At 41.0% G+C, this 14,875-nt stretch overlaps 1 protein-coding gene across 2 annotated transcripts in view; it reads right to left on the bottom strand.

Annotated features, from left to right (window-relative positions):
* The window catches only part of LOC138287750 (solute carrier organic anion transporter family member 1C1-like), a 450,721-nt gene that overhangs the window by 78,216 nt on the left and 357,630 nt on the right, over positions 1-14,875 (bottom strand). For both annotated transcript variants that reach the window (XM_069228522.1, XM_069228523.1), the window contains one exon: positions 12,358-12,542. In XM_069228522.1, the coding sequence (XP_069084623.1) occupies positions 12,358-12,542 (185 nt within the window). The remainder of the gene's footprint in view (positions 1-12,357; positions 12,543-14,875) is intronic.

Here is a 14,875-nt window from a genome sequence, read left to right as displayed (position 1 = left end):
ATCTCACCCCTACGGTAGGCTTAAGTCAGCCCCAAGGGCCATCCAGTGGCGATGGTAGGTTATGGAAGTGGTGGGGCCCACAAGCCCTATGTAGAACTCTGCCTTGGGGCTTGTCAACCCTTGGGGCCAGACATTCAGACACAGCAGACATGCATACAAACACCAATGCAGGCATGCACACAATCATTCACAAATACATACACATTCACTCCCAGCACACAGACATTTAAACAATTTTTTTTACCTGAGACAGACCCACGATGTCTGACTGCCGGACTGTCTTCAGCAGCCAGAGTGAGACCCACAAACTTCCATCCAATCAGAAGCTGGAATAGGGTTGAAGGTACCAGGGTAAACCTTTTTAGCCTATTTCAGCTTCTGATGGGGCATCAAGGTGTGTGATTGATAAGCCCTGAAACTCCATTATCTGAAATGCTTGACTTCATGACGTAGTGCGGCATTTCAGATGTGTATTGTATATGTGTGAGAACAGGCTGCAACGGCCCCAGCTTGACACTTGCACAGTGCAACTAGTAAAGCCCTCTTCTGCTGACAAGGTAATATTACAGCTTTTACATGCTAACAAGCAGTCCATGAAATTGTTTGTTTTCATATAAAAGCTGTGATATGCTGAGCAATAGAGGCAGAGGGAGACAGTGGCTGGATGCCCTGGTACCCTCTATGGGCAGTCGCTACTGTAAATATCAGAGATGACATGATACTCAACTATTGCAAGGGGTTTGCTGATGTGGGGCATTCTGTTTCTCACCAAGGTGGAGCTGTCATTCCTACTCTGAGCCAGGAACAGTGGAATAACCTTAACTCTGGTGACTTGGTCCTTGTAAAAAAACATGTATGAAAGTCCTGCTTAGTGTCAAGGTGGAAGGGACCCTGCCAGGTGATTCTAATCACCAACACTGCTGTGAAGTGTGCTGGGATACCAAACTGGGTGCATGCTTCCCATTTCACGAAGGTGAGGTGTCCGCTTGATAAACCAAGTCAGAGATGTCCTGCATACATACTTCATGAAGGACCAGAGTGGGTGACGTTCATCAAAAGTCCTTGCCTGTCCAAGTTCCTGGAATCACACAAAGCAGTGTGGAAGTTTCCCCTGAAGACGAAGACCTGAGAGCTGAAAATAGGGGGCTGTTGGATTGTCACCTTTAAATGATCCTGGTGAGGCAACAAGTGTAAGGGTAGGAAGATTGCAATTGGGATCAGAAAGGCCAAGTAGGACGAGGCAATTAAAATCTAGTGTATCAGGTGAATGTATACCACAAGCCTTCATTGAAGAAACAGAATATAGTAGTATAAGCAATACAAAGGAAGACAAATAGACACCAAGGAGATCCAAAAGAGCAAGAATACCTTTTGCAGGTATTCAACACTTGAGTGGACCTACAACACAGAAAATGTGCCTAATGCAACTTAGCAAGGTTCCAATGAACTGAGATCAGAACTGATTGAACCACCATGACATGTCACACCAAGACAGCATTTGATTTAAACTCTTGAGACAATACTACACAATAAGGCTTGATCATTGATGTCTCATTGATTCAGTTCAGTAAGATCTGATTCTACAAATAATGAACTGTGTCTCAATTGAACTGTAAAATACTGTGATAAAAGAACATGACAATTATTCTCTAACAAAAACAAATAAAAATAATTAAGAAGAATTCCCTAGGGCCATGTTTGAAATATAAGGGTAGGTTTAACACAGTTAGAAAAAGACAGAGAAAGGCTAGGCATTCCTCATCAAGACGACTGTATATAACATGAATGGAATAACTGCAAGTTAACCATCAAAACTTGATCATCCTGCACAAGAAAAATCAACTCAGAATGTTAAATCTGCCTGCTGTTATATTCTTCTAATGGTATGACTATAGACAAACATATGTTTCTTAACAAGGTAGAGTAGTGAGTGCTGTCACACTAATATTTTAATGTTAGTTTACCTCAGAGACAAAAAGACATAAATGTACTTCAACTGTACACAGACTCGATGAGAGAAAATTAAAGACATCGTTTATAGATGCCTCAAATGGAGATTTCACATCTAATGTTTATTCTAGATTAGTTCAGGAACATACCCAAGTTTTAGATGCTAAACATTGTTATGTTTTTGCATACTCACCTTCTTCCGCTGCTGAGGATATAACTTATCATCACATTCCACTTTCATACACAGTTACGTGTATCATATTGCTTAATTTACTTTGTAGAAAGGAAGGTTCTGAAAAGTAGTTTTCCAAGTATGAAATGATCCTTTCTAAAGTTCTCTTACAGATAATAATGAACCGTCATCCACAAGCTAAAGATATGGAAATAGCTTGGTGTGTCTTTAGGTCCCCAACAAAGATACACAATGTTAAGGTATAAGAAGGAATTCTGTCATGTTTAATGGAGCCATGAGAGAAGAAATCTTTCTTAGAATTATAGGAAGAGAGGGCACATGTGTTTAAGAGATCTAGATGTTATCTAACAAGGAAAGAAAATAAGGAAAGAGAAAGGAAAAGAAGAGGAGACATAGAAATGGAAGAAAAAAGATTGAAGTATACAAGAAGTTAAAGGAAGTGGAAACTTCAAAACAGAAAATTGATAACTCAGCAAAGAATGGAGGTGCATTTTAGAAACTCATTTGTGATCCAACTGTTCAACAGTTGTTTTGTGTGAGATGTTTTTCTCTCCTGGTGCGGATTCTGTAACCTTCCAGAAGACTTCTGTTAGCTAATGAAAAGGCAGTTGTTATGCATTAGACAACTAATAGTGTGGTTCTCAGTAGGAGGATAGGAGATGACAGGAAAAATGACTCATGAGAAGCACTGTCTGAACTGCAAGATGTGGATGAATTATCTTTTCTGGGACTTGTTTGTGTGGTCTTTTGAGAGGATGTGGTAGCTAGAGAGTTTAACTGATCCCAGGGTTTTATGAAATTCTATTGCACACCAAGTACAGGGAATGTATCAGATGTTACAATTTGTGTTCTTACAGATGTATAATAGTGTGTTCTTAGAGTAGATACATTCATTCTTTCATCTACATTCTCACTTTTCTCTACACACCCTGGCATCAAGTCTTGTGAGTACTCTGGACTCTTTGCTGAGATCTGTCAGTGTCTTCCTCAGGAAAGATTCCCTTTTACCTCTGTCTCTTAGAGAAATCTCTGCTGATTTATAGCTGAGAATACCATCCAGATTGAACTTCCCTTTGCTAAAATGCAAAAGGTTCATGCTTATGCATCCTATTCTCTCATCAGAATTCTTTATTGGGTTTCCGAACTTACTCCTTTACTCAGGCTCAAATTGCCATTCTAATCCTTAATTTAGATTAGGGAAATTCCTCTATGGAACATGCTTGCTGTATTATCTCAATATTATTTTTGTTTTTTACAAATGTAGTATTTTACCTTGTTTTGAAATACCAACTAATGGACTATTTGAATTTGTAACAATGATGACTGAAGACTAACATTTACTGAATAACCAAACTAATTTTACAAGAATTGTAAACCCTTTAACTCACATCAACTCTCTTTTCTTATATTAACGGTGCTAAAAGGATGCTAATGACTAGCAATGTTTGACGTAAATTATTGCTCCTGTTGTTTTCACCTTGTCGACTGCACAGTGTTTATACATGCACAGAGTTTACACTTGCGCAATGTGTGTGAATCCTCCCATAATTTTTCCCCCTTCCCTGTACTAAGTAATTAGGGGCATACTTACTAATAGTTCACATAATGCAGTGCAGCAAGGCAAGTTGATGTGCTGCGTTGCACGGACAGAAAATGCTGAACATTGCTATATTTCCCAATATATGCACTGGTGCACTTGAGGCTGTCTAACTCTAAGTCAGGCACCTTTGTGGCATTGTACAAGGATGCCTGTGTTATGGGCTGGATTATTTTTGTGCAAGAAAGCACGCCTCCCTGCACGAAAGCAATCTTTAGAGACGTATTCCTCTTTCTATGTGTGTTGTAGAGTTCAGCTCATGTGGAAAGAGGAAATAACAAGAAATTAAGATATTTCTCTTCTTTACACCTGTCGTGTAGGGACACCATGATGGCACCAAATTAGGTTTACAAGTCTTTATACATCTTTGTGTAAAAATGTATAGGTGGGTAAATGGGAACGGCCATGCTCCATCCATGTAACATCTACCTGATGCAAAATAATGTAATCCAGAGGAATCCACAGTGTTGTATTACTCTAGATTTACTAAACCACACAAAACTAAGTAAATCAACTTTGTGTGGCTTACTAAATACCAAAATGGATTTGTGTTGGGCTGTGCCATAAAAGTGACGCAACCCCAAAGTAAAATTTAACTAAACCTGAGCCTTGGTTTGGTCGATGAGGCGTACAAGGTGTGTACGTAGAATCTGTCACTTGCAAGTTCCTACAAAGTCTGGGTATGGAAGTATGGTAAAGATGCAAAGTTATTTTTTGTTTCATTAAAGGGTTATTATGGGCACGCCGTTGAAACAGTGGCATGTCATGCAAACATGCACTATAAGCATTATTTGCTTACGCTATATTACCTTTAACAGATGACGGTAGTACAACAGGATGACATGAGGTATGAGTGAGAGCATGAAATCATACCGCTAGAGCAAAATGCTGAGCTTCTTGGCGCTCTGGCCACAAGCAATTTCTTAGTAACTCTTGCATTCTAGTTGCGCATAGCAGAGCATAAATGTAATACTGCAAATTAACTTTTGTCTACTCAGTGCAGATTTGTATGGCGAAAACCTCGGTGTTCCTTACTACTGAATATTGACACGTCCCGGAAGCGTGTCATGTGTGCTCCCTTTCTGAATTCTGTCGCACGTTTAAGGCAGCAAAGTTCATGCAGACATGAATGTGGCAATGGAGTAGCCAGAAATTTAAAACAGCCCCCACTTTAAACAACATGGCCCGAGCGAGCGTTGTAAGTGAGCGTCCCCAAGCATGTCTATGAAGGCGTGTAGTAATTGTTCATCTGCAGAAAAACATGTGAAAATGATGCATTAATAGCACGATTTGAAAAGAATTTGGGCAACAGCTGCTGTTTTCAATAACTCTTTCCTTTCTTCTTCCCATCTTTTTTCCTTTCACTCGATCCATTGTTTATTGTATTTTTCTGTCATTAATTCCTTTCACTCTGTTTTCTATACTTGTTTTTTTTCTTCTCTCTCCTCTTCTTTCCTTCGGTTTCACCGTTTTCCTATCGTTCTGTCCTTCTTTATATTTCTACTTCGTTGTATTTCCTTCTTCCCATGTTCTGTTTCTTCTTCCCTTTTGTTAGACCTGACATGCCTTAGGGTGGTCACCCCTAACTTTTTGCCTGCCTCCCTCCACTTTTTGGACACTGTTTTTGCTGGCTTTTAGACTCTGCGCACTTTACCACTGCTTACCAGTGATAAAGTGCATATGCTCTCTCCCTTTAAACATGGTAACTTTGGATCATACCCAATTGGACTATTTAATATACTTATAAGTCCCTAGTAATGTGCACTGTATGTGCCTAGGGCTTCTAGATTAAATGCTACTAGTGGGCCTGCAGCACTGGTTGTGCCACCCACTCAAGTAGCCCCTTTACCTTGTCCCAGGCCTGCCATTGCAAGGCCTGTGTGTGCAGTTTCACTGCCAATTCGACTTGGCATTTAAAAGTACTTGCCAAGCCTAAAACTCCCCTTTTTCTACACATAAATCACCTCTAATGTGTGCCCTAGGTGACCCCTAAAGCAGGGTGCTGTGTGGGTAAAAGGCAGGACATGTACCTGTGTAGTTTACATGTCCTGGTAGTGTAAAACTCCTAAATTTGTTTTTACACTACTATGAGTCCTGCTCCCTTCATAGGCTAACATTGGGGCTGCCCTCATACATTGTTGAAGTGGTAGCTGCTGATCTGAAGGAAGTAGGAAGGTCATATTTAGTATGGCTAGAATGGTAATACAAAATCCTGCTGACTGGTGACGTTTTATGATTCACTGGTAAAACATGTAAAGGATGTACCGAAGATGGGCCAGAGACTACTTCCAGTTTTATTATATGCTGATGATGCAGTTTTAATTGATCGTACTGCAAATGGTTTACAGGGACTATTGGACTCATTTTATAATTTTGTGTTGAACCTTGATTTGAAAGTAAATTACCCCAAGACTTTTGTTATGGCTTGTGGCCCACGCAACACAAAGTCTAAACAATTTATTATGGGAGGACATATTTTAAACAAGCTCAATTTATTTTTGTTATCTAGGCATGTATATGAGTTCCTCTCTGTCCTGGAAGACACACATTAACTTTAAGCTCCAACAGTTGATAAGGAATAATGAAGCGATCTTTCGCTTTTCAAATAAACTAGGCCACAGACCCCCTGCACAGATGAAAACCCTTTACAACTCTAAGTGCGCTGCAGCAGTCCTTTACAGGGCAGGCGTCTGGGGCTACAATAAAATACCCTCTCTCCAGAGCGTTGAAAATACATTCCTGCGTAGATTACTGTTGGTTCCAAAATGCATCGCAAACATCATCTGCCATGAAGAACTTGGCCAGCGCTTCTTGGAGGATAGGGTCTCTATAGCTCCCCTACTGCTCTGGATTAGATGTTGGTCAAACCCTATGGCAAAACTTGTCCAAGACTGCATTTCTGATTGTCTACAATTGGAAAATTCAAATAGGATTCCCTGGCTTATGTTTCTGCGAAACTCTTTTGAGAAGCTAGGGCTTAGGTACATGTTTGATCAACCCCATTTGTTAACTACAAACTCTAGGTCTGTTTTGAAGTTTACTTATTCCGAGCATATATCAGAGCTGAGATTTTATTGATCCCTGAAATTGAAAACTTTTGATCCCTACACTCGGATTGTGACTGTTCCATGTCTTGAACCTTATTTGACTTGGTTTTCAAGTTTTAAAATAATTTCTCTTTTAACACTTTTTAGACTTAATCTAATTCACTTTAAGGTAGCTTTCCCCGAACCATGTTTTTGGAAAAAGGATTTACCACTTTGTCCCTGTGACTCCAAATCAACTCAGAGTACCTCACATTTTCTTCTTTTTTGCCGTCTATATGCTGCTCCCAGAGGGGCTTTTATTCTACCCATTTTACGTCTTCTTAGACCCATTCACTACGAGGAAGCTCTACTATATCTTCAGAGATTGCCAGATATTCAAATTTGTCATCAAGTATTAGATTTTGTTACAGCTTCTTTAAGTATTAGGAAAAGGCCTACTCTATTTTAAATTTTTTACATGTATGTACAGTTTATCATTTTAAGCTAATACTTGTATTTTTCTGTTTTTGTGATTTTAATCACGTTTAGTATACTTATCTGTTTATGGTAAGGGGTTTCAGATTGGGTGCTTATGCGGTGCTTTTAGTAATGTTTTTTAAGTTCTATTTGTGTTTTATATTATTTATAGATTGGTAAATGTGTTCTGGTTCGCACTTTTATGGCAATTGCCGAATAAAGTTATTTGACTGACTGACTGACTGACTGGTGAAGTTGGATTTAATATTAGTATTTTATAAATGCCACTTTTAGAAAGTGAGCATTTCTCTGCACTTAAATCTTTCTGTGCCTTACAATCCACGTCTGGCTAGGTTTAGTTGACAGCTCCTTGTGCATTCACTCAGACACTTGCTGCAGAAGAAACCTGAACCAGAACCTGCATCCTGCCAAGAAGAACTGCCTGGCTGCCCAAAGGACTCACCTGACTGCTTTCTACAAAGGACTTCTGCCTTGCTGTTGGCCTGCTGCCTTGCTGAACTCTTGTCTGGCTGTAAAAGTGCTCTCCAAGGGCATGGATATAGCTTGCCTCCTGTTCCCTGAAGTCTCAGGATCAAAAAGACTTCTTTCTTTCAACTGGACGGCGTGTGCGGCAAAAAATTTGATGCACAGCTTGTTCCGCGGTGAGAAATTCACCACACGCCGATCCGGAAAGACGCCGCTCGATGCAACGCCTGCGGTGCGACTGGAACTTCGACGCACGGCCTCGCATGGACAACGCCGCCCGAGAGGAGATCGACGCGACGCCTGCTGTGAGAAAGAAAATTCCACGCACAGCCCCCCCGGAACGACGCGCAGCCGGATAACAAGCCGAGGAATCCACACACAGACCCTGGGTCATCTGGTAATCCCGTGATCCACAGAAGGAGACGGTCCGCGTGCCGGAAAATGACGCACATCTTCCCTGAGTGAAAAATAATGACGCAAGTCCGTGTGTGAAGGGGCGAAACTGAAGCACACACCATTTTTCTTCCCGTAGAACGACGCACGTCTCCCTGCGTGAAAAATAACGACGCAAGTCTGTGTGTGAAGGGGCGAAACCGACGCACACACCCTTTTTCCACGCATCTCCTCCTCTGTGGCCCTCTCCGCAGATTTTCCCCTCCAAACCAGGTGCTTTGTGCTTGAAAGAGACTTTGTTTGCTTTTTAAAGACTTAAGACACTTTGGGGGTGATTCTAACTTCGGCGGGCGGCGGAGGCCGCCCGCCGAAGTTCCCCCACCAAAATACCGCTCCGGGGTCTAAAGACCGATGAGGGTATTTTGGGATTTGCCCTGGGCTGGCGGGCGGCCGCCAAAAGGCCGCCCGCCAGCCCAGGGCAAATCAACCTACCCACGAGGACGCCGGCTCAGAATTGAGCCGGCGTAGTGGGAAGGTGCGACGGGTGCAGTGGCACCCGTTGCATATTTCAGTGTCTGCATAGCAGACACTGAAATACTTTGTGGGGCCCTCTTACGGGGGCCCCTACAGTGCCCATGCCATGGGCATGGGCACTGCAGGGGCCCCCAGGGGCCCCGCGGCACCCCCTACCGCCATCCTGTTCCTGGCGGGAGACCCGCCAGGAACAGGATGGCGGGAGGGGGTGTCAGAATCCCCATGGCGGCGGGAGGATTCTCAAGGGCAGCGGAAAGTCGGCGGTACACCGCCGACTTTCCGTTTCTGGCCGCGGCTGAACCGCCGCGGTCAGAATGCCCAGCGGTGCACCGCCAGCCTGTTGGCGGTGCTACCGCGGTCATTCGCCCTGGCGGTTTTTACCGCCAGGGTTAGAATGACCACCTTTATATCACCTTTCAGTGATATCTCTACAAATTTTTATTGCATCTTTTATTGTGTTGATCTACAAATACCCAGATAAATATTATATATTTTTCTAAACACTGTGTGGTGTATTTTTATGGTGCTATATTGTGTTATTGTATGATTTATTGCACAAATACTTTACACATTGCCTTCTAAGTTAAGCCTGACTGCTCGTGTTAAGCTACCAGAGAGTGGGCACAGGATAATTTGGATTGTGTGTGACTTACCCTGACTAGAGTGAGGGTTCTTGCTTGGACAGAGGGTACACTGATTGCCAACCAAAAACCCCATTTCTAACACCTTTCCAAAGCCATTATTTTGTCTTTATTATCTTCTTCCTGCCCATCATTCTCCCCATCCTTTCTAATATTATGTGTCTTTCTTAATACTTTCTTCCTTTCCCTTTTCTTTCCTTCCTTTCACTACCCTTCATTCCTTCCTTGTTTCTTCCTTCCTTCATCTCATTCATTCTTTCCATAATGTTATTGTTTCCTAATTCCTTGTTTCCTACCTTTTCTCCTGTATTTCACTTCTTTCAATTTTCCTTTTTATTTTCGTTCCTTCCTTCTTTTCTTCTTACATTTTTACATCCTTCATTTATGTGTTCCTACTTTCTCTTTCTCCACTTTCATCTGTCTATCCGAGTCTCTCTTTATCCCATTCTTTTTTCTTTCTTTTAAATTATTGCTAGTTCTTTTATTACTTCTGTCAATCAACCTTCCAATCTTTTTTTTTTTACTTCTTTGCATCTTTTACCTTTTTCGTATTACTTGCTCCATTACTCCACTGGATTATCACTTGTTATCTGTGCCGTTTTCATAATTTCTATTTAATTTTGTCAAGTGTAAGGGTCCTTTGGTACCCCTTTACTTCCACTCCACAGCTTGGTCATATTATGTTTTTTCCTGCCACATTTATTAGCTGCTTCCTTGTGGCCTGAGGTCACAGCTCACAGTCTATATGGGCAAGAAGAGCAGGTTATTCAACCCCGTTGAAGTTGATATAGCGGGTGCTTGACTACGCCCCTGTGGGTTAAAACTCATATCAGCACTTTTTTCAAAATGAAGATAAAAAGTACATTTCCAATAGCTCACAAGCATGTGTTTTATATTTTATACTAGAGCACGTGTTTGCCTGCAACAGCAGATCTGAGTCGAACGTTTTAGTTTAACTAGCAGTTGGCTATTGCCTGCCAAGTTTCTTCAGGCAACCTATCCTTTGATGAAGGATATGGAGACTAGTTGTACTGCTGCAGTAATATTACCTTTCAAACTCGGGAAGCATGACCCCCACTCTGACCTTGAGGGGAAACCTTATTAAACGTCAGTTTACACCCAGTTATACAAAACTGAATATGCAATTAGTGTAAAAAAAACTAATTATTTTTGCTCTGCCCCTTCCCCATATAGTAGGATGGGCCAGTGCAAATAGCCTGCGAAGAAGGCATACTGTCAAAGTTTTTTAACATATGCAGAAGCTGGGGGCATTCTTGGCATTCAGGTGTTAAACTCAAAATGCAGGCTCCTATCTGAGCACAGGAGTGACCTTTGCATCTACGAAAGTGGTTTCATTCAGAATCATCAGTAGTTCGCTGTCGCCCTATAATATTAATTAACATCTAAATATTCTTCACAGCATCATTGTAGCCTCTTTTTCTCAGCACGTTACAGAATTCCAAATATACGTACACTAAACATTTTAAGAAATTAAGATTGCTCAGAGAATTGGAGTAAATAATGAACATCTGCAAATTAGCCAAGCATTGACAAAGGTAGTAGGCCTGGATTTAATATACCATCACATCCAAACGGCATGTTTGCATGCTTGTCTATTCTCACATAACAGACCAGACAGGCTTGTAGGAATGGTGACCAAGTAGCACATTGACACCAGATCAATTAGCTTTTCCATTACATCATCCTGGTATCGCTTGGAAAATACAGTAGGTCTATGGCACATCTTTCAATCCTTCGCCCCATAAACAGATTTAGGGCCTGATTCTAACTTTGGAGGACGGTGTTAAACCGTCCCAAAAGTGGCGGATATACCACCTACCGTATTACGAGTCCATTATATCCTATGGAACTCGTAATACGGTAGGTGGTATATCCGCCACTTTTGGGACGGTTTAACACCGTCCTCCAAAGTTAGAATCAGGCCCTTAGAGCTATTCAAGAGCTTACACGTTTTGCTGTGTCTCACTAACCCCAGTAGAGCTGGGGTGGAGTAAGGCATATGAAACAGCTGGGCTAGACAAAGATTTAAATTAGCATTTTAATAAATGATATTAATATTTGCTCCGTATGGTTTGTAATTAGATATTTTCATCTTCTGCTTTTGTGTGCACTTTATGATACCAGATGATGGACACAAGAGTTTCTCATTGGGTTAAAGATAACGCCCGATGTTCACATTGACAAGTCATTAAAACTTAAACATGCAAAAATATGGTAAATCTTGACTTTTTCTGGGCATTCTTGTCTCATTGGTGTCCACTCCTAAATAATGCTAATGTTGGCATAACAGTAGTAGTTCATGATTTTTTGTAGACAGTCTTAAAACAATGACACATGCCATTGAAGTACTGCTTGCACTGCCATCATTTTTGTAAATAGTTATATAATTTGTGGAAATCAGAGACCCATTGGTTTGCCAATGCCTATTTTGACCTGGCTTAACAGTACAGCTTCTTCCAATACCTGTTGTTACCAATACTTCAAAATATGTAATGAGTGGGGTTTAACTCCACTGAGTGGTGTGTTACTCTTTAACTTCCTACTATTGACTGTTTGATGTTCTTTTCCATCTCTATTGGAGTACTTGCAGTGCAGTGGACGAAGGACTTTTTGAGTACACGGAATTGTCAGACATTTTTTTTCCAATGAGGCAGGCTTTTTAAATGTTGCTGTCAGGTTTTAAAATAACAATCAAAACCTTTGGCTTTGCCAAACTTGTCTTTTTGCTCTGTTATTAGCTCTTCTCTGTTAAACTTACTTCATTATACAATCTGGGGCTTCCCTCGTGTATTGCCCAATTAAGACCGATTTGCGTTTTATTACTCGACGCTCTAACGATGACTGACAATCCAGTCTTGGCCGGAAATGACATACTTTTTATTTGTGATTTTTGACTATTTTACACAATCTCCATTTGTTTCTACTGTTTTTTTATTTAGGTTGATTTAGTTTGAACCACAAAGACCCAATGAATTGAAAAAGGATTTCACCTTTACCAAATACTACAAATAATGAAACACCTAATTTGTTTTCACTTACCTAAACAAAAGAATGAAGGAGGCGGCTCCGCCCAGGGAATATATGAATGCACCACAGGCCTGTGATATGACATAGTAAAGGAACATCCTGGAGCAATCGTCTCCCTGTGGACACTGGCCCAAAACAACTGAGAAATTTCCTGACTGAGAGTTCGCTGCCTCAATACAGCTGCAGTTTCCATAGACCTAAAACAAAGAGCAGGAAGGATTATTTTCTCATTCATAACTAGAAGACTGTCGGTGTATTATGGCATTTGTTCAACTGTAGAGAGGCCAGAAATGTAACTGCAACGCATCCTGAAATTTCCGACTTATTGTAACATATCTTTGTTGGTATGAGCTCCATAATTACACACCGGTTCTCCTGCCTTGTGGCGGACCAGAAGGAGCTGGGATCCCTGATCAAAATGTAGCACAGGAAGAGACAGTTCCCATTGGCTTGCTTTTCCTTCCTCTGACACATTCTTATCACGGTGCAGAATCAGCGCATTTATAAAGATTTTTGGGGCATCCAGCAAGACATGTTTTGGTGCTTCCTGATTGATACATCTTTGGCCTTGTTAGCCACTTCCAACTCATTTAAGCACTTATAATGCCAAACAATGCTGAATGATATACTGACTTATACTTTACACTTTCAGAAGATGTAAACGAAGGAGAAAACATTTAAACAAGTACCTACGTTAAATAATGCTCTGATCATGGTTGTTCAATCCACAGTCTGCAGCCAGGAAAGGTCAGAAGGTGATTGTGTCTACAGAATTTGCTAGAGAACAATATGCCTGTCTCGCTTATGGCAAGTTTTTTCCATGCTCCTTGAAATGAGTTTCTAGCTTTCCGTCTTCTCCCAGAATTCAGGTTGTACTTGCTATCAATTTGCTGGGCATCAGTTATTTTATTTTGAACATCAGATTTTTTGTAGCAAGAAACATCTCTCTGGTGCTCCTAACATATTCAGGCATCGGGTTTAAATTTACATTTGGACATCGTTCATTGTGTATATTAAGGAACATGTCTCAAGTGCTTCTGACCGACCTGATTCAAACATCAGTATTCCTTTTACATTTGAACAGCCCTCCTATGTTTAACAACGAGCATCTCTCTGGTGTTTCTGACTGATTCAGACCTTGTTATTCCATTTCATTTTGGACAACCTTATTTTTAGCACGAGGAGCGTCTCTCTTGTGCTCCTGGCTGTAGCACACATCTGCTTGAAATATTTGCTTTGCCCTTTACATAAAGTGTCACAATCAGGTCCTTTAAAGCTAGTTGGTTGACAGCTTCATTGTTTTATACGCTTGCTGTGGTCACTGTAATCAGCATCTGGTGTTTTGCATTTGCTCTGCATTCATAGTCACTACATGGACCTCTCAACTCTCTACATAGAACTTCAATGACTGGATGATATTCACATCATCTTTTTAACCCTTCGCTGCCAGGCCTTTTTCCCCTCCTGTGCCAGGCCTTTTTTTGCCTATTTGGAGTAGTTCTCGCTTAGGCCCTCATAACTTTTTGTCCACATAAGCTACCCACGCCAAATTTGCGTCCTTTTTTTTCAAAATCCTAGGGATTCTAGAGATAACCAGACTATGTGGGTTCCCCTGAAGGAGGCCAAGAAATTAGCCAAAATAAAGTGAAAAATGTGTTTTTTTTTAAAAGGGGAAAAAAGGGCTGCAGAAGAAGGCTTGTGGTTTTTCCCCTGAAAATGGCATCAACAAAGGGTTTGCGGTGCTAAAATCACCAGCTTCCCAGCTTTCAGGAACAGGCAGACTTGAATCAGAAAACCCAATTTTTCAACACAATGTTGGCATTTTACTGGGACATACCCCACTTTTACGATTTGTTGTGCTTTCAGCCTCCTTCCAGTCAGTGACAGAAATAGGTGTGAAACCAATGTTGGATCCCAGAAACTTAAACATTTCTGAAAAGTAGACAAAATTCTGAATTCAGCAATGGGTAATTTCTGTAGATCCTACAAGGGTTTCCTGCAGAAAATAACAATTGAAATAAAAAAATATTGAAATTGAGGTGAAAAAAACAGCCATTTTTCTCTACGTTTCACTGTGTAACTTTTTCCTGCAATGTCAGATTTTAGGTTCATCAAGAACCCTAGGCACCCAGAGACAATAAATGAGCTGCACCTTGCAGTGGGTTTTCATTCTATACCGGGCATACAGCAATTCAATTGCTGAAATATTAAGAGTCAAAAATAGGTATCAAGAAAACCTTTGTATTTCCAAAATGGGCACAAGACAAGGTGTTGAGAAGCAGTGGTTATTTGCACATCTCTGAATTCTGGGGTGCCCATACTAGCATGTGAATTACAGGGCATTTCTCAAATAGACATCTTTCTTACACACTGTCCTATATTTGGAAGGAAAAATGAAGAGAACGACAAGGGGCAATAACACTTGTTTTGCTATTCTATGTTCCCCCATGTCTCCCGATAAAAACAGTACCTCACTTGTGTGGGTAGGCCTAGTGCCCACGACAGGAAATGCCCCAAAACACAACGTGGA

The sequence above is a fragment of the Pleurodeles waltl genome, chromosome 4_1 (genome assembly GCF_031143425.1).
Source record: "Pleurodeles waltl isolate 20211129_DDA chromosome 4_1, aPleWal1.hap1.20221129, whole genome shotgun sequence".
Taxonomy (NCBI): Eukaryota; Metazoa; Chordata; class Amphibia; order Caudata; family Salamandridae; genus Pleurodeles; species Pleurodeles waltl.
The sequence above is the reverse complement of the archived record's forward strand: the minus strand, read 5'-3'. Positions and strand labels throughout refer to the sequence as shown.